Source organism: Pteropus vampyrus, unplaced genomic scaffold (assembly GCF_000151845.1).
Source record: "Pteropus vampyrus isolate Shadow unplaced genomic scaffold, Pvam_2.0 Scaffold66, whole genome shotgun sequence".
NCBI lineage: Eukaryota > Metazoa > Chordata > Mammalia > Chiroptera > Pteropodidae > Pteropus > Pteropus vampyrus.
The window spans coordinates 1,510,937-1,530,506 of record NW_011888847.1 but is presented as its reverse complement, the minus strand read 5'-3'; the positions used below and the strand labels follow the sequence as shown (position 1 = coordinate 1,530,506).

The following is a 19,570-nucleotide window of genomic DNA, read 5'->3' as shown; positions in this document are numbered from 1 at the left end:
TAATTTTTATTACTTGTCTAGCAAAGGAGAACCGTGTGGCAGAACACAGCTTCCCCTAACAAACAGCTGATCTTACATAGGTTTTTATCAAAGTACAGTTGTTGCTGACTGGGGCTGGTTTCTGGGAGTCTAGATTCCATAATTATTTACTTAAAATTTGGGATTAGGGCCAAAGAATTGTCAGTCTTTTAATTTGAGTTTGTTGAATAGGAATTTATTCACACCGTTACTTTTCTAATATCTGAAAAATCCTGCATTCTGAGGTACACCTGGCTCAAACAGTTCAGAGAAAGGACTGTGGCCCTGAAGTATTTACCTCGTAGGTTGAGAGGATTTAACTGACCTACGTAAAATGATTGGATTGTTGTCTGGCAGAGGAAAGGTCTATGTAGCTGGCAGGTTTTAATCATAAACATGTAAAGGACCTGCCACTCAGCATCCATTTAGCAAGTAATTATCAAGTGCCTACTATGTGCAACGCTTTGAGAATACAACGTCAACGGGAGACTTGATCTACCGCTCACAAAAGTCTGTATTATTTTCCGGTAACTTGACGGAAGCCGCATTACCGCAGGATTTTTCAAGCAGGAGCTGGAAGGCACCTCTTTCCGCGACCCTTCAGTTGGCCCCTAGCACCTCGGCCACTCATGCCCACGCGGTGCGTGCTCACAGCCCCCACGACCGCCCGCTTCCCTTCCAGACAGGGACGGCTTTTCGAGGCCCGTAGCTCCGCAGCTGAGCCCAGCTTCCGGCCGAGTTGTTCCGGTCCTGAACAGCCTCCCGCACCAGCGAGCCAGGCCCACAGCGGTTCCCACCTCGGTGGCTCGGACTGGTGGCAGTGCGGACAGCTGCACCCTTCCCCCCTCCTCCCCACGTCTCCTGGCGCTCCGAGGGGGCGGGGCCGGACGCGCGCCGTCGAGACGCCGCCTGCGCACGCCGAGGCGCCTGCGGATTGGCGGCTGGGGCCAGTGTTTTTTTGGGCGCAGCGCACCTCCCCCCTGATTTCCCGCCAGCAGGCGCCGCGCGGTAGATGCTGTATCTCTTGTCGCTCGGCCTGATAGAACGGTTGGGCCTTGCCGACTGTCGCTATGTCGCGACAGAGCACGCTGTATAGCTTCTTCCCCAAGTCTCCAGCGCTGAATAAAGCCAACAAGGCCCCGGTCAGGGCCTCAGGTGAAGGCGGCGCCACTGCTGCCACTGGGGCCTCCCCTTCCCCCGGCGGGGATGCAGCCTGGAGCGAGGCCGGGCCTGGGCCCGGTCCCTTGGAGAGCTCCGCGTCGCCTCCCGAGGCTAGGAACCTCAACGGAGGGCTGCGGAGGTCGGCAGCGCCTTCGGTTGCCTCCAGGTAGCAGGGTGTAGGGGGTCGAGGGTGGGGGCACGGTGGCGGGACGCATGGAAGCCGGGGAAGGGAGGCTCGCCTCGGGGACTTGGAGTGGGGGGAAGTGTGCGGTCAGGCCCTAGGCTCGGAGGAGGTGGGGCTGCACACTCGGCTTGAAAGAATGCCGGAGCCGTTTTTGTAGAGTTGGGGGGCGGTGTAGATTGTAAACAAGATAGGAAACAGGCTGCAGAAGAAAGGAGGGAGGGGAGACTCGCAGAGTTTGGAGGAAGAGATGTGTTCCGCCGGGTTGGGTGGAGGAGAGGGAGGGAGTGCAAGCTGCTCCGGGTGGGGAGGAGAATGGGGAGATGGGAGCACTGGGGGTGGGGTGGGAAGAGAAAGGAGCTTTGCACGCTTGGTGCAGGGTACGCACCCTGGGCGGGGGAGAGGGGTGGTGCCTGATCTGGGCGGGGGAGGGGTGGCGGGAAAAAGGTAAGCCTGCGGGGAGAATGAACGCTGGCAGCCTGGACAGAGTGGGGTACGAGAAGGTTCCGATTTCAAATCTGGGCTAGTGAATTAGGGCTCCAGGAGACATTCAGGGAACTCACTTGATGTTTGGATGTAAGCCAAGGACGCTAAAATGCTATGGGGGCAGGGCGATCGGCCTTCGACCTGGATTTATGGGCTGTGCAAGAGTTCTAAGTTGGGGAGTGGATCGCAATCTAATAGCGCCGGGGGTGTGTCATACCTCAAAACCAAGGGGCCTGATTGGTCCTAGTGTAGATTCCAGGGGCGGGGGCGGGGGCGGGGGGGGGCAGAAAGTGCTGGGATCTGTCTGGATCATCCTGTAGGTAGACAACATATGCTCCGAAACAAGTGAAAAATTGAGGTGTATTAATTTCGACACATGGACGTATTGTATGGAGTTGAAAAAATGTTAATTTGTGAAATAGTACATCTTTTGTGGACAGTTCCACGGGAGGATGGGGCACCTTGATTTTTTTCGGAGTTGAGCCTCTAAGGCTTAGATCTGGCGCTGGGTTGGGATGTACGAACGCGATTATGGGGAAACCTACCTGGAAGTGTCCTCCTCGTTTTCTGGGCAGTTTAGTGCTATTCCAGGGCTTGGTTATCCTTTTGTCAGAGTATGGGGCGACATTTTGAAGAGCCGGCATTTACTGTATCCCAGGTGTTGTAATAGGCACAAAGTGTAATGGTAGCCGATTGAAAGGATGAAGAAATAGAGGTTCAGAAAATATAAAGAATTCATTTGAGATTAAAGAGTTGTAGTGGTTCTGAGTAGTTCATTCGAAATGTCCCGAGGTTTAGTTGTCATGTAGATTTTTCAAAGTCTAAGTGTAATTTCAGTGTTACCTTAATTTAAGCAACCCTTTCAGACAGTTTAGCTGTGTGAAGAGTAGCATGGTATAACTCCCTAGATTATGCCTGTGGCATATAGATCATTTTGAGCTAATTGTTTTTGAGAAATAGCAAAGGAGAAACTGAAAAAAAGCTACTCTTCTGTATGGGAAATTTATATTTATATAGAAAATCTCCATTTGTAAGGGTGTCTCCCTTTCTGTACCATACTGAGTTACCAGAGAAACTTATAAATGGAGAAGGCACTACAATTTGCATAACAGCCTTACCCCAGTTAACTTTTCTTTCCCTGATAAGCTCCCATTACCGGCCCTCTATCTTTCTTTTGTCTCAGCTACAGGTGGTATTTAAGGTGGTGACTTGGGCTATCTGAGAGTTACTGTTTTCCTATTATGCAGGAGCTATGCATGTTAATAGACGTTTGCTTCTTTTCTCTTGTTAATGTTATTACTGGGAGGTATCAGCCTACATATGCATCCTCTATAACTATTTTTCATGATGAGATGCATGATCCATTATAATGTTTATTTGAAAATGAGTTGACTTTCTGCATCCATGCTAAACAGACACATTTTATTGTATGGTTTAGCTTTAAGTATTGAATAGCAAGTATATGCTATTTGTTTTTTGAGGTCTGAATTCAGGAGACCTGTAAAAGCATAACATTGTTTACACTTGACCTCCTCCTATGGGGACTATTTCTAGAGTATTCAGTAAAGATGGGCATTTGATACTAGGCTTTTAAAGAAACTCCATTATATAGAGTTCACCCTCATTCAACAATTGTTCATGTATCTACTCTGCCAGGCACACACAATGTTAGGTGTTGCAGATCCTGGATAGAAGAGTGAATAGGAAAAACAAAAAGGCAGTTCTAAAGCAAAAGCAGAGTATGAGTTTTGTGTGCTTGGGGGAAGAGAGGAGGGTATATATAGGTCAGAATAGCCTTTCAGCTCTCTACGCTGAGACCTAGGGGGACATATAAGAGTTAGCCAGGCTATGCAGAGGGTGAAGTGGGGTGTTAGAAAGTTGATTCAGGAAGGGGAAGGTCCTGCAAATCGTGTCTAGAAAGAAGAAAGGTAGTGGAAGCCTCGGAGATGGTATGTAGGGGTCCATTCGTGAACAGGCCGACGGGCCACAGAGACTTTTGGACTTTGAGGGTAATTTAAAAGCTTTAAAAGACGTTTATCATCTCCCCACCCCCAATTTATTTTTTTAATTTATTTTTTAGAAGTTGAACATCTTTTAATGTTTAGATTTCCTCTTGTGCTCAAGTGTTAAGTGTTTTGCTTTATTTTTTTTAGTTCTTTGTTAAGTCAAGTATGATGTGGAAGTCTCTTTCCACCTTGGGTTGTTCTTCTGTTCAATTTATGACATCTTTTGAACAGAAGTTACTGATTGTAATGTCGAGTTTGTCAATCTTTTTCTTTATAGCTAATGCTTCTGTAGGTTTTTGTTTTTTTTTTTTTTTTAAAGAAATCCATAGAGGAGGATGATATTTTAGAACTGTCATCTGGCTGAAGTGTAGTATTTGGTGGGAAGATCAGTTAGGAGGCTGTTTTGATAATGAACAAAGGATAATGGTGTTGGGAATAGGATTTAAAAGAGTTGAGAGCGGTCTAAGTGTTGTAGTAGGCAGGTAGGCATTGGTGATGATTTAGATTATGGAAGATGAGAGGAAGGCGTTGATATCAGTTTGAAGTAAATGGCCATGAGAAAAGTAGCAGGACATACCCATGCCCTGTGTTTTCACATATGTGATGACTCACTGTTTATATACACAAGTTTTTGTTAGACAAACCCAGTTTATTGTTTAGAAGCAAATTCTAGCAGTGCTTTTGGTATCTATTTTTTTTAAGTAGATAGCCAAAACTAGTGATTATAAATTTGGGTAGAACCAGTAATGGACACCAAGGTTATGGACTAAAGAGCAAGCAAAAATTATGTGATTTTTAAAATAAAATTTTAATGATACATCCAATGTATATTTAGCTTTACTATGTCATTTCTTATTTTTTGGTTGTATGAAGTCTTTTACATTAGATATTTCTCAACTGTCAGATTTTTTCAACTAAAATCCCAATAATATCAAATATTTAAGATATATTAAAGTTTTAAAAACACTTGTAAAATCAAAATTGGATAAGGAAGTATATCATAAGATAATTCTAATATTTTGGCATTTCAGCTTGGGCTTTAGGAAGAGCCAATGTATATTACATTGTAATATAATACTTATATGAAAGGCGATGTTTTTGGTCCCGATATTTTCAAATTGGATTTACACTGCATAGGGCTAGATGGCCCTTGTGAATATCAATACAGTCTTTGTTATATGAAAAGAGAAAGATGTTAAGATCGGCAGAAAATATAGCCAGATATTAAAATACAGTAAAGTTAATATATGACAAAAGAAAAAGTTTTAAGTATACTACAGTTGTATATGTTTGATTTTATAAAACTAAATTTTTCAGTCTTAGCATTTTATAGTGGACTGCCAAGTCTTAAGAGCAGAGGTTAGTTATGTGTAAGAGTCTATAAGGTTATATTTAGGGTAAGGTGATGTTGAAAATTTTTTGTTTAAATCAGTTTATAATAACATTTTAGCTTTACAGGTAAGAAATTTATTTCAAAACTGATAACAACTACCATTAGCTTTTCACATATTTTTTTTGCTCTAGTGAGGATGCACATTTGTCTTTCAAAGAAATTTAAAGACATTAAAGTTTTAAGTTGCTTGGGAAGGAATATTTTCTAATTTTTGAGAACTTTGAATACCATTTTACAATTTGTTTTACAATTTACACTTAGTAGCAATGACAGAATTTTAAGGTAACAGTAGTCTTAGAAAGCTCAAATTTTTTCCTTTGGGATAAAACTAGAATAATTAACTTATTCATGTTAAAACAGTACTATTTTCTTAACATAGTGCAGTTGTAGATATAAAGCTCATATAAGAAATATTTTTCCATGTGTCATTTGGGTCTCAGAAACTTTACTCTTATTAATCGAGAATAGAGAGGAACTTAAGGAGGCAGATGTGACCATCTCACATTTTTTTGCCCAAGAATTTCGATGTAGTATTTTAGTTTCTCTGGGATCCCCTAGTAGAACTGAGATTCCTGCAAGTGCTTTGCTGCCTCATACCAGGCAAAAGAGAATTTCATTGGATTTGAGCATCTTGCTTCATTGAACTTCAGATATACCACCAAGATGTACATTCTTATCAGAGTCTTTGATACACTAACTCCATTCTTGAGCATTTATAACATTTACAGACATGTATGTAATGAAATATCTGGTATCCTGTTTAGTCATTTTCAGTTTTACAAACCGAGAACACTTTGTAAACTATATACTGGTTAGCCTCAGGGCTCATGTAGAGATATTTAATAAGGGGAGGAACTGGCCAGTGATGGCATTAAGGCTTGCTATGTATACACCAAAACCTTAGCTGAGTCTCCACCTCTTCAGGGATATAACTGCCTTAAAGAATGGTGGCCAGGCTTGACAGATGGGTATCCTGCTGGTCCCCCTTCAAAAAAATCTGTCTTGGCCAACACATAGTTTGAAGCCTTATGTCTCAAGACTAGCCAGAAATATGCTTCCTTAACAAAACACGTATTTGCTGTTTGGCTAGCGTTCTGTAAGTTCAGGCTCAGAACACGTAGTGTCTTTATATAGACAAAAGTTACTTTCCTCCTCCAGCAGCAGCTTTAGGGTACTCTCAGGTAGTTAGGTACTTAGAAAGCTTGTGGTTTTCTGATACCAGTGTGATGGGCTTTGTGGTTAAGTGGCTACCAAGCTGAGTTAAGGGAAAGCCTGGTTGACAATAGGGAGACTTATTGTAAACAAACCATTCCTCACAGTGATAACAGTCTTTGTTTTCTGTTAATTAATGGATATATTAGTAAAGAAAAAGCACTTATGGTAATGTTTGAATTTTGCAGACAGCTTCCTGTTTGAAGATGACCTATGTAGTGAGCTTGATGGCAATATTTATAAACTTAAACAGGTTGCTAAAGATTTTTATAAATTACAAGAAGACTATGTACTGTAAAGGCCCTGGAGACAAGGACCAGCTGAAGTCATGCTCCAGTTCTTGTTTCTCTTATAATTGTCTAGCCTAGGGGTTTCTAGGCTCACATTTTGAAGAAAGGAATACTTTAATTTCATGATTAGGTCTGAATAAGGTGGCCTCAGTTGACTATGATCACTATTCTGAAATGTCTAAAATACTCGTAATGTACTTATTTTACTTTAGTAGTTATTCAGTGAATATCTTTAAGCAGGCTTGGTTTATACTACTTGAACAAGGTTTATCCTCCATCACTGAGGGACTCTTCTTATAGTCCGTTAGCTAGATTCTCCTACCCCTCCGCTTCCCCTTTCCCACTTCCCATTCCTCCTCCTCCTCCTTGTTCCTCCTCTCCCCTTTTCAGGAAACCTTCAGGACTAAATCAGTTTTTGTGAAGATTGGGTCTGTTTTTGATTCTGTAGGCATATGTACTCACTGTTTGGGGCACATTAGGCACTTACCTGTTGACTTGAGTTTTGCCATGAAACTAGATTTTTAAGAGCAGGGTGGTAGTGTGCTAGGTAGCTTTCGGAGTATTTGGAATACATAGGAGCTTAACTGGAGAGTCCAAGCAAAGTCTTATGAGCTAATATTTACTATAATTAGCAAACGTAGTTGGTATGTTTGATATTAATACTGTGGGTCAGACCCACTGCCTGATATATACCATATTGTAGTGTAAGTGTGATTTATTATAATTTCGAGCATGTATAATGAGTCTATACCTTTTTCCTGCAGTCAGTATTCTACCAGAATTCTGCCATAGTTTTAAAACTTTGATTCTAAGAAATATTTTGTAACCTTAGTACTAGAATCCATTATATGCATTTGTCTTAATATTATTGTCATATTTGCTTATATTTTTAAAATAACTTGAAAATCTGATTTAAAAAATCATTAACTCTAGAATTTCTGTACATGAATATTAATGCTAGACAACTTCAGAGGAGTCTTAACAATACCTTCCTCGGAATTGTTTATTCTTAGGTAATTACCTTTAATGCAACTTAACGAAATATTAACCGAGTTATGTATTTCCTTTTGGCAACAGTTCTTGTGACTTCTCACCAGGTGATTTGGTTTGGGCCAAGATGGAGGGTTACCCCTGGTGGCCTTGCCTGGTTTACAACCACCCTTTTGATGGAACATTCATCCGTGAGAAAGGGAAGTGTGCCCGAGTTCATGTACAGTTTTTTGATGACAGCCCAACAAGGGGCTGGGTTAGCAGAAGGCTCTTAAAGCCATATACAGGTAAGAGAATCACTTCACAGAGTGTGTGTGTTGTGTGTGCATGTGTGCACGTGAGCACAAGTGTCAGGTTCCCTTATAAAATTAAGTGTATTCAATAAATTGCAGGCTTCTAGCATAGGAAAAGGATAAGATGCATCTGATCTTTAGCCAGTTTGTTGTGTGAATTGGAATTTTTGTGTCCTTTGAAATGACTCAGCCCTTGAAGGAAATATGATTTCATAATTGGATCTCGACCAAAGTGATTTCGACCAAAATATCAAATTCATACACAAAAAGGGTAAATTAAACAATGTGCCCATCTTAAAGGCAGTGCAGTCAGAATACATTGCGTGTAGATCAGTGACATTCTTTAGGACAGATGGAGGTGTTTGCTTACCTGGCCTTAAATCCTCACCTATGAGCACCATAGTTTCACATCAGACTTTTGGAACCTTACCTTTCTATTCTCAGGCCCAGCCTTATTTATCACTTTATAACCAGCAGACTACAGCAATGTGTGTAGCTTCACTTCGGTTAGGTGTACCACATCAGTCTCTTGAATTATATACAGTGGATGCACAGTGTGAATACAGAATATATTGTCTATACACTCAAGCATGAAAAAGTCCTTATCCATTATCCTCAGACTTTCCAGGCTAGGACATTGCTGAACTCAGTGTTTTAAAATCAGAACATGGGTCTGTTTCTCAGAAATCTCTAAGAATGCCTTTTGGTCATAGTGTTGTTCAGGGTGAGGAGGGCACACTGAGGAAAGTTAATTCTACATGGAAATGTGACATGCAAGATAGAAAGGTAAACAGGAAATTTGGTTGTCTGTTCCACTAATTTGCTGTATAATCTTGGCCAACCAAAGTAACTTATTTCTGATACTGTTTACTCATATAAAATGAGTGATTTGGACCAGATGATGAATGAGATCTTTTTTCCAGGAAAAATTTTGAGATTCTAAACAAAGCTTTGTCAAAATCATTTTTAAAAGAGGTAAAGAAAAAATTTACATTTATGTTCTTATTATTTTCTAGTCACCCTTGTGCATACTTCTCTTTCCCCTTTAAATTACCAAATTGTTGCAATACATGTGAAAAGCAGAGAGGCATGGATGAAAAAAAAAATAGGACTTTGGGGGACGGGTCTTTAGAATTGCAGAGTTTGCACCAGGGGTTTTTGGAAATGTCACTAGATAAGTGGTGTGGGAGGTGAGTAGAGCTGCAACAGGCACTTTGGGAAAATTCAGAGCCACTCTCCAAATGATTTTGATTGGTGCAATTCTTTAGAGAAATGGGCAATTGTAGCTTTAATTTAGGTAGCCCATAAAAGTTGCTAATTCCATGGAAATTTAGGATGTCTTATTAGTTTTGGTATATAGAAAGAAGGAAATAATGCAGTCTGGATTTGTTAAATTCAGACAGATTCAGGTTTTTTTCCCCTCCCAGTTATGGTTATATTTGGGCAGAAGACGACAATAGAGACATTCCTAGTTATAACTCCTAGAAAAGAACAAAACAATTTTGTATCATTAGACTAGTGATCTTCTGCATCTAACCTTTTGCTCAGTGGATGGAAGTGTCATTTAATACTAGCTTTTAAAAATGAAAGGAAGAATTTTACTTTAAAGCAGAGCAAACATTTTGGGAGAAAAAACACATTCAAAGTCTGAACTCGATTATCCTCCAAAAATGTTAGGGTCTGGGTCTCTTACATTATAGAGTTATTATTTTTTAATATATCCCATCTAACTGCCTTGGGGACAAACTTATTTTTAATATCATAGCTTCATTTAACTGACAATGTAGTCTTTGCCTTCCCAAAGTAGTATTTTTTAAAAAGGGTCTCAAAAACCCCTTAACATCTCATGTCTCACCTGAAAAGGTGTGCCTTACCTGTTTGTTTAGGGCTACAGTCCTAGGTTATTTGAAGAGAGACTAAGTGGTCTTGGGTGATTCAGCTTCAAGGAGGTAAGATAGGTAATTTCAGTTTCACTTATAGTTTTACCCTGAAGACTCCTTGTGGGCTTTATTGATCTATCTATATCAATTAAAAATAATAGGACATTAAAAAATTATACTTGATTGTCATGATTTTTTGTTCATTAAGGCTAGAGTTGTAGATTGAACCAACTACCCAGCCAACAGTTCTTATGTATAAATATGTATTTTTAGGTTCAAAATCAAAGGAAGCCCAGAAAGGAGGTCATTTTTACAGTGCAAAGCCTGAAATACTCAGAGCAATGCAACGTGCAGATGAAGCCTTGAATAAAGACAAGATTAAGAGGCTTGAATTGGCAGTCTGTGATGAACCCTCAGAACCAGAGGAGGAAGAAATGGAGGTGGGACATTGCAAACAGTCAAGATATTTCTGTTAGCAAAGTGATGGGAAGGGGGGTATATTAAAGTGATATTCTCGTTTTAGCTATTTATATACCTTAGTGCACACACGCACACACACAGACACACACACATATGTAAATTCTCAAGGCTGCTGGAAGACACGCTATAAGAGGTAACAAGTAGTAGAGAGCTAGGGACGGTAAGGACATAAGTGATATACTTGGTTGTGGTGTGTGATAGTAAGCTACTATATGAGGTGTGGTCAGACCCTGGAAATTGTCCAGTTTTATGCTCTAATACTTTTTGTGTTTTGGATTGATAAGAATAGAGGTTGAGTATCCTTGAAGTCCAACCTTGGTTTTAAATGTTAATGGTTACTATTTGTATGTATTAAATAGTTAAGGAAATGAACAAATAATTTGTTCATTTGAAATAAACATCTAATTTAGTAAATTGAAGTATGTGCTTAAAAGGTATTCATCTATAAGCTTGATTTTGTTTTATGCTGTTGTCATAGATAAGGGAAAAAGCAAGTTAATATAATGGGCATTTTAAGAGAAATGAAAGAAAAAAAGTTTTTAATTTTGAGGTTGAGACCAGGGGTCATAATACTTAATTAGGTTTAGAACTGGATGTTAACTACAGAAATCATTTAGCTTCATACATGTGAGAGAGAGCCATGACAAGTGACTAGAATCGGAATAGATTACTTACTGCTTTCTTAATACTAAAGAATATATAAAATGGTAAACATCGTATGTCCATCTGTAAGAAGAGAGGTAACCCTGGAAGAAAGTTAACAGCTGTGACTTAATGAATATATCACCTATGGGTATTTGTGATGTATGGTCATGTTAATGGCTTCATCACCACTGTATAGAAATCTCATGACAGAATCACTTGATCTTGTAGTGTGATACTTTTAATGTTAGGTGAAACTGGAAATTGTTATTCCTTGAGAAAGAAAATAGTTTCTCATTTTTTAAAAATTAAATTTTACTTTTAAATTTATTTTTATTGTGACATTGGTTAACGAAGTCAAGTTTCAGGTGTACAATAGTTTCTCATTTTTGAATGTGGGTTTTTCTCTTGGAATGTGAAGTCACAGCATACTGACATGTTCCATAGCAATACTTAATTTTCCAAATTTTGCTTTGTTTTTAAATACTCTTTCTTTGCCTGCTAGGTAGGTGCAACTTATGCATCAGATAAGAGTGAAGAAGATAATGAAATTGAGAGTGAAGATGAAGTGCGGCCTAAAGTGCAAGGATCTAGGCGAAGTAGCCGCCAGATTAAAAAACGGAGAGTCATATCAGACTCTGAGAGTGACATTGGTGGCTCTGATGTGGAATTTAAGCCAGATGCTAAGGAGGAAGGAAGCAGTGATGAAATAAGCAGTGGAATGGGGGACAGTGACAGTGAAGGCCTGCAGAGCTCTGTCAAAGTTGCTCCAAAGAGGAAGAGAATGGTGACTGGAAATGGCTCTCTCAAAAAGAAAAGTTCAAGGAAAGAAATGCCCCCAGCCACCAAACGATCAAGTGGCATTTCATCAGAAACCAAGAGTACTTTGAGTGCTTTCTCTGCCCCTCAGAATTCTGAATCCCAGGCCCACGTTAGTGGAGGATGTGATGATAGTAGTCGCCCCACTGTCTGGTATCATGAAACTTTAGAATGGCTTAAGGACGGAAAAAGAAGAGATATGCATAGGAGGCGACCCGATCATCCTGATTTTGATGCATCTACACTGTATGTGCCTGAGGATTTCCTTAATTCCTGTACTCCTGGGATGAGGAAGTGGTGGCAGATTAAGTCTCAGAACTTTGATCTTGTCATATTTTATAAGGTGGGGAAGTTTTATGAGCTGTACCACATGGATGCTCTTGTTGGAGTCAACGAACTAGGGCTTGTATTCATGAAAGGCAACTGGGCCCATTCTGGTTTCCCTGAAATTGCTTTTGGCCGATATTCGGATTCTCTGGTCCAGAAGGGCTATAAAGTAGCACGAGTGGAACAGACTGAGACCCCAGAAATGATGGAGGCACGATGCCGAAAGATGGCACATATATCTAAACATGATAAAGTGGTGAGGAGGGAGATTTGTAGGGTCATTACCAAGGGTACACAGACATACAGTGTGCTGGAAGGTGACCCCTCTGAGAACTACAGTAAGTATCTTCTTAGCCTCAAAGAAAAAGAGGAAGATACTTCTGGCCACACTCGTGTATATGGTGTATGCTTTGTTGATGCCTCACTGGGAAAGTTTTTCATAGGTCAGTTTTCAGATGATCGCCATTGTTCAAGGTTTAGGACTCTAGTGGCACATTATCCTCCGGTACAAGTGCTGTTTGAGAAAGGAAATCTCTCAACAGAAACAAAGATGATTTTGAAGGGTTCATTATCTTCTTCTCTTCAGGAAGGTCTTATCCCAGGCTCCCAGTTTTGGGATGCAGCCAAGACTTTGAGAACTCTCCTTGAAGAAGGATATTTTACGGAAAAGTTAAATGAGGGCAATGGGGTGATGTTACCCCAAGTGCTTAAAAGTATGACTTCAGAGTCTGATTCTCTAGGATTGACACCAGGAGAGAAAAGTGAATTGGCCCTCTCTGCGCTAGGTGGTTGTGTCTTCTACCTCAAAAAATGCCTTATTGATCAGGAGCTTTTATCAATGGCTAATTTTGAAGAATATATTCCCTTGGATTCTGACATGGTCAGTGCTATAAGACCTGGTGCTGTCTTTGCTAAAGTCAATCAACGAATGGTGCTAGATTCTGTGACATTAAACAACTTGGAGATTTTTTTGAATGGAACAAATGGTACTACCGAAGGTACCTTACTAGAAAAGATTGATACTTGCCATACTCCTTTTGGTAAGCGGCTCCTAAAGCAATGGCTTTGTGCCCCATTGTGTAATCCTTATGCTATCAATGATCGTCTAGATGCTATAGAAGACCTGATGGTTGTGCCTGACAAAATCTCTGAGGTTGTAGACCTTTTAAAGAAGCTTCCAGACCTTGAGAGGCTACTGAGTAAAATTCATAATGTTGGGTCTCCTCTGAAAAGCCAGAACCACCCAGATAGCAGGGCTATAATGTATGAAGAAACTACATACAGCAAAAAAAAGATTATTGATTTTCTTTCTGCTCTGGAAGGATTCAAAGTAATATGTAAAATTATAGAGATTATGGAAGAAGTTGTCGATGACTTTAAGTCTAAAATCCTTAAGCAGATCGTTACTATGCAGACGAAAAATCCTGAAGGCCATTTTCCTGATTTGACTGTAGAACTAAACCGATGGGATACAGCCTTTGACCATGAGAAGGCTCGAAAGACTGGACTGATTACTCCCAAAGCAGGATTTGACTCTGATTATGACCAAGCTCTTGCTGACATAAGAGAAAACGAACAGAGCCTCCTGGAATACTTGGAGAAACAGCGCAGTAGAATTGGCTGTAGGAGCATTGTCTACTGGGGGATTGGTAGGAATCGTTACCAGTTGGAAATTCCAGAAAATTTCATCACCCATAATTTGCCAGAAGAATATGAGTTGAAATCTACCAAAAAAGGCTGTAAACGATATTGGACCAAAACTATTGAGAAGAAGTTGGCTAATCTGATAAATGCTGAAGAACGGAGAGACGTATCATTGAAGGACTGCATGCGGCGACTATTCTATAACTTTGATAAAAATTACAAGGACTGGCAGGCTGCCGTAGAGTGCATCACAGTGTTGGGTAAGACCTTCAACAAATTGTTCCTAAAGCATTGGTTAGTAAATGCTCTGTGTCCTAGTTGTGCATTAAGATTTAAATCCACTGGAGGAGAAGCCCCCATTGATGCATATCTATACACACTAGTAATAGATATATATATTTTGGCAAGTATATACTTGCCTTCTCACTAGGCAAAATGACTAGGTGGTGTATAGTCATTTAGGTTGTTCACTAGAAACTTAATTATTAGCCCACTGGTCTTTAGTCTTGAATAATTGAACAAAAGATTGATAAAAGTGCTTTGAATGACAGTTTCCAATTGTGTTTTTAGTATTTGGTGAATACTGTTTTTAATCTCTTTAGCCCATTATTTAATAACCTTTGCATTTTTTATTCTAGTGAATCTTTACATGCATCTTTCAAGAAACTTTAATCTTTCTTTTAGCCCAAATTGTCACTTTATGTATTTGTAATTTTGTAACCTTTTGAGCTTCAGAAATAATTTTTCTTCTTTAAATTTCATGGCCAACTTACTGAAGCCTTCACTGTTTTGGTGTTTAGGTTTTTTTGTGTTTTAAAAATATAGCTACCACAGTTTACCCAAATTTGTAACAGAACTATTTTGATTTGAACACAACTGTCCAGAATAGAGTAGCATCTTTTTGAGTATGAGTATGTCACATTTTTTTCTTAAGCCAGTACAGCTTCAAACAGTTTGGTGGGTAATATAAAATCCTCCCTCAGCATAGATGTTCAAAATTGAATTTATTTTCTTCAAGATTATTTTATATCAGTGTGCCTACTGTCAGAATGTTCTGCTTCTCCCAAGATTATAAATTCTATGATGAAGCCACATATATACATATAACACTTGTGCTGGCGACTCATTTTCAGTTAATGAAAGCACTGAACTGTGCAGTTAGTGATAACAATGTCACTAACTAGAAATGCCTGTCTTTTGAAAAATGCAAAATAAACTGCTATGTTTAAAAAGCAAGTAGAACACACCATCTCCTGAAAAAGTAGTTTTGGAAAACATTTTAGGTAAGTTGGGTCTTTGTTATTATCAAGAAACCACAAAAATGATTAAACCTCACTTTCTCTTTAACAGATGTCTTATTGTGCCTGGCTAACTACAGTCGAGGGGGTGATGGTCCTATGTGTCGTCCAGTAATTCTTTTGCCAAAAGAAGACACTCCTGTCTTCTTAGACCTTAAAGGATCACGCCATCCCTGCATTTCAAAGACCTTTTTTGGAGATGACTTTATTCCTAATGACATTCTAATAGGCTGTGAGGAAGAGGAGGAGGAAAATGGCAGAGCTTATTGTGTGCTTGTTACTGGACCAAATATGGGGGGCAAGTCTACACTCATGAGACAGGTAAACTGACCTGGCTTTATTACCCAAAGTCACTTGTAACAGTTTAAGTATGAATATGTTACATATTTAGTAGTACATAAATTATATAGAATTCAGTCACTGATTTAAAAGGAAGCAAAGGGAAACTCAATACAAAATTGAGAATTGTATTTTTCTTATCAATAAAATATCTACCTCATGTTAAGGGAAGTAGATATTAAAAAGGCAAAGGAGGTTTCAGGTCAAAGCTTTTTGACTTGATTCATTTCCTCTGAAAGTAGATGTAGTCATGATGAATAAAAATTTTGCAAATGTTGCAGATTTGTCCTTCAGTTATACTGACTCATTAGTATGAACTCTTTACAAAAGAATCACAGGAGACTTATTCAGATAGAAAACAAATAAAATTCATGATCTCTATTAACAGTTGGAAACTGCTTTTTAGGGAAGTCAAGAACTATATTATGTATCTCTCTTTATACCAGAGATTAGCTAGCCATTGAACTAAACATGATTTTTACATTTTTAAAGGGTTGTAGAAGGGAAAAAAAAAAAGATTATGTGACATACAGACATTGGGCTGACTCTCCTTTACTATATTGTACTTCTCTTGACCAAATTTGCCAACTTGAGAGAGCAGTATAGTGTAGTATGGTGGTTTGCAACTTTTTTTTTTAAATCGAGTGCTTCATGAATTAATTTGCGTGTCAGTCTTGTGTAGGGGCCATACTAATCTCTGTATTCCAATTTTAGTTTCTGTGCTGCCTAAATAAGCACTTTTCATTTTTAAATCAAAATCACCTAGATACCTCAACAAAATGTAAGGGGCAGAAAGGGAGTCCATCCTCTGAAATTGATTCATTTGGCCTGGAATCAGTTTTATTTATGCATCAGTAATTTTAAAGAGCACCCCAGTGATTCTATTTTGTAGCCACAGTTGAGAATCACTAGTGTACTTGGGTTAGTATACAGGTCTGTGGTTTTAAGGCCAATAAAGCCCTACGCATCTTCTAAGCCTCACTTTTCTTGCTTAGAATTGGGAAGATTTTTTTTTTTTTTTTTTTTTAGTGACGTCTCCTACATAATGGTTTTGAAGAAAAATTAATGCTTATTAACTTGGCTTATTGTCTCTTCTGGATATACAGAGATATCTCTCTACATACCTACATCTGTCTGTATGTTTATCTGTCTTTAATACCAGTCATAAAAGACCTTTTCCTCCTTCATTCACAGGCTGGTCTATTAGCTGTCATGGCCCAGATGGGTTGTTATGTACCTGCTGAAGTATGTAGGCTCACACCAATTGATAGAGTGTTTACTAGACTTGGTGCCTCAGACAGAATAATGTCAGGTGAGGTTTTTTTTCCCACCTAATGCTTTATTATCTGATGGTGTGTGTGGTTTGGGTGGTGGTATGTGAAGCAGAATGCTTTTAGGCATTCAAAAACACGGATTTCTTAAAATACCAGAAGTAATCACTTAACCTTTAGATACCACTGAGTAGCTCATGATAAATTCAAATGATATGAACCTGAGAGATGAATTTTCTGTTAATGATCACCCACACTTGTGACTTTTTTCTTTTAAAGGTGAAAGTACATTTTTTGTTGAATTGAGTGAAACTGCCAGTATACTTACGCATGCAACAGCACATTCTCTGGTGCTTGTGGATGAATTAGGTAAGCTATTAAAATTTCCATTTGAAGGCTCTTTAAAAAACATTAGTACAAAGAATTATTTTTAAAGAATATGAATGCACTCACCTTTGCACCATATACCACCCCTAGTTGGAGATGAGATAATATGGAAGGTCTTTATTAAATTTCCTAATCCTGTTCAAATTTAGTTGCTATAGGGATGACACTATTGGTTAATGAGAGTCTTTAAGGAGAATAGGAAGTTTCTGAAAATCAGTGGTACTTGAGCAGTACTCTTAGAAATGTACCATGACTCCAAGGGCTACTGAGTGGTCCCGTTGAGCTCTAAACACTGCCTGTTTATGGAATACTTTGGATGTAAAATTGATGTTACTCTTGTATCCTGTTTGTTTTGCATTCCTTTGTGAGGTACATTCTTTTTGGTATATATGTAATATGTTTTACTTTCACAGGAAGAGGTACTGCAACATTTGATGGGACAGCAATTGCAAATGCAGTTGTTAAAGAACTTGCTGAGAATATAAAGTGTCGTACATTGTTTTCTACCCACTATCATTCATTAGTTGAAGATTATTCTCAAAATGTTGCAGTACGCCTAGGACACATGGTATGTGCAAACTGCTTATTCAGAAATTAAGGTTTTTGAGAGAATCAGGTTGGGTACTTCCATTACTAGCACATGAATGTAACTAATAAAATACTCCTTTTTTAGGCATGCATGGTAGAAAATGAATGTGAAGATCCCAGCCAGGAGACTATTACCTTCCTTTATAAGTTTATCAAGGGAGCTTGTCCTAAAAGCTATGGCTTTAATGCAGCAAGGGTTGCTAATCTTCCAGAGGAGGTTATTCAAAAGGGACACAGAAAAGCAAGAGAATTTGAGAAGATGACTCATTCACTGCGATTATTTCGGTAATTATAACTAAATAATTTTGTAATGCATCTGACCTTATTAAAACAGTAGGAGGATGGATGATGCACTGTGGAAAACGTGACCTAAAACTTCTTTTTTTTTTTAATTTTTAGGGAAGTTTGTCTGGCTAGTGAAAGGTCGACTGTAGATGCAGAAACTGTCCATAAGTTGCTGGCTTCGATTGAGGAATTATAGACTACATTGGAACCTTTGAGTTGAATTTTTTGACAAAGCTGGTAAATTCAGACAACATTATGATCTAATAAACTTTATTTTTTAAAAATGACCATTTTTCCATTTTCTTTCTAGGAAATTAAACCCTTTTAATTCTTATCTACCTTCTACATAATGGTTATTGAATACTCCACAATATATTAAGTCTAGATGTTATGGTACATGCATACACTTTCAGGCTGTTTATACCCACTGTCACCAATACACATAAATGGGGGAGGGAAGCTATGAAACTGTATAGGGCTGTATATATACTTGTCTCAGCTTAACGCAGGAAATTGTTTTAATTTCCAGCAGTTTGTCTAAACTGTTCAAAAAAAAACTATGAACAGAGTTCAAATACAGGACTGTTTTGAAGAGACTTTCTAAAGTGTACTTTAAAACATAGTAGTTTTTACCTTTCACAAAACTGAGTTACAAGAATACTTTTGTTTTACAGTGCATCCCTTCCTAGGAAGTCTCATTAAAACACTCACTTTTTCTAAGGGTGATTTTGAATGCTGCACAGGGAAAGGAAGGAAATAATAGTCTTAACTTTTCTTAAAGGATACCAGAAACATTGCTGGATATAATTTAAGATTAGTGTTTTCTCTTTCATAGAAAGAACGTACATACTGGGACATGAGTACAGTTACAGCAAGTCTAGGTGTGCTAACAAAACAGGGCACATTCAAGTACAATAAGATTTTGCTTGAAATTAAAAACAAACTACATGAGATTAAAGCATTAAAATCATATTTCTCAATCTGAATACATGTTAAAAAAAATCAAAAGAAACGCAGAAGTGCTAGCTCACATTTTTTACCATATTACAAAAGCAATTGGTACCCATGTCCATAAAGGCAGCAACAAAGCTGCTTGTCTATTGAAGAGTACTACTGCAAATTGGACTGCATTCAATGCTAGTTGTAAAAACACCAGCTTTTTTTCAGAAGTTGGTATCTGTACAAAATTGCAGCTTATTTTCTTCACTTCTGTCCCTTCAAAAGTCTTTACACAGTAATGCTAAAACACCCAGCTTTGAGATCCTGAGTCAATATATTGCCACTTTCTTTTTGGTAGCTTGAGCTTCATAGTGTCAACTGACCTCGTGTATCCATTTTTAATACAGTCTCTTCCTGTAGCATGGGCAAATATTTTAAATCTTCTTCCAAAAAAATGTTTTAACTTATGATGTTAGAATGGCAGGACTTTTTTTCTTTTGGGAAGGAATTCAGTTGTGCTGCAATGTATTAGATTCTATAGGTGGAGCAGAGTCATATAGTGTATCTGTATCATGTGTAGGCTCACCAGCTAATGTACAAGGATTAGACAGTGTTCCAGCACCACAGTCACAGAAAAACCT

The 19,570-nt window shown here is 38.7% G+C and overlaps 2 protein-coding genes and 1 non-coding gene across 4 annotated transcripts in view; 1 reads left to right on the top strand and 2 right to left on the bottom strand.

Annotated features, from left to right (window-relative positions):
• Positions 1-988: 988 nt before the first annotated feature.
• Positions 989-18,277, top strand: MSH6 (mutS homolog 6). The gene is made up of 10 exons (XM_011361311.2): positions 989-1,345; positions 7,825-8,024; positions 10,184-10,350; positions 11,538-14,082; positions 15,173-15,441; positions 16,654-16,771; positions 17,010-17,099; positions 17,531-17,685; positions 17,791-17,990; positions 18,105-18,277. The coding sequence occupies exons 1-10, from the start codon at positions 1,089-1,091 to the stop codon at positions 18,184-18,186; spliced, it is 4,083 nt and encodes a 1,360-aa protein (XP_011359613.1). The 5' UTR covers positions 989-1,088; the 3' UTR covers positions 18,187-18,277.
• Positions 16,096-16,197, bottom strand: LOC111740649. The gene has a single exon (XR_002780703.1). It is a non-coding gene; the product is annotated as a U6 spliceosomal RNA (small nuclear RNA).
• FBXO11 (F-box protein 11) overlaps positions 18,244-19,570 on the bottom strand; it is a 75,238-nt gene continuing 73,911 nt past the window's right edge. Inside the window, exon 23 of one of the 2 annotated variants that reach the window (XM_011361312.2) lies at positions 18,244-19,568. In XM_011361312.2, the coding sequence (XP_011359614.1) occupies positions 19,439-19,568 (130 nt within the window). In that variant the 3' untranslated portion in view covers positions 18,244-19,438. The remainder of the gene's footprint in view (positions 19,569-19,570) is intronic. The other variant, XM_011361313.2, reaches the window with a different exon arrangement.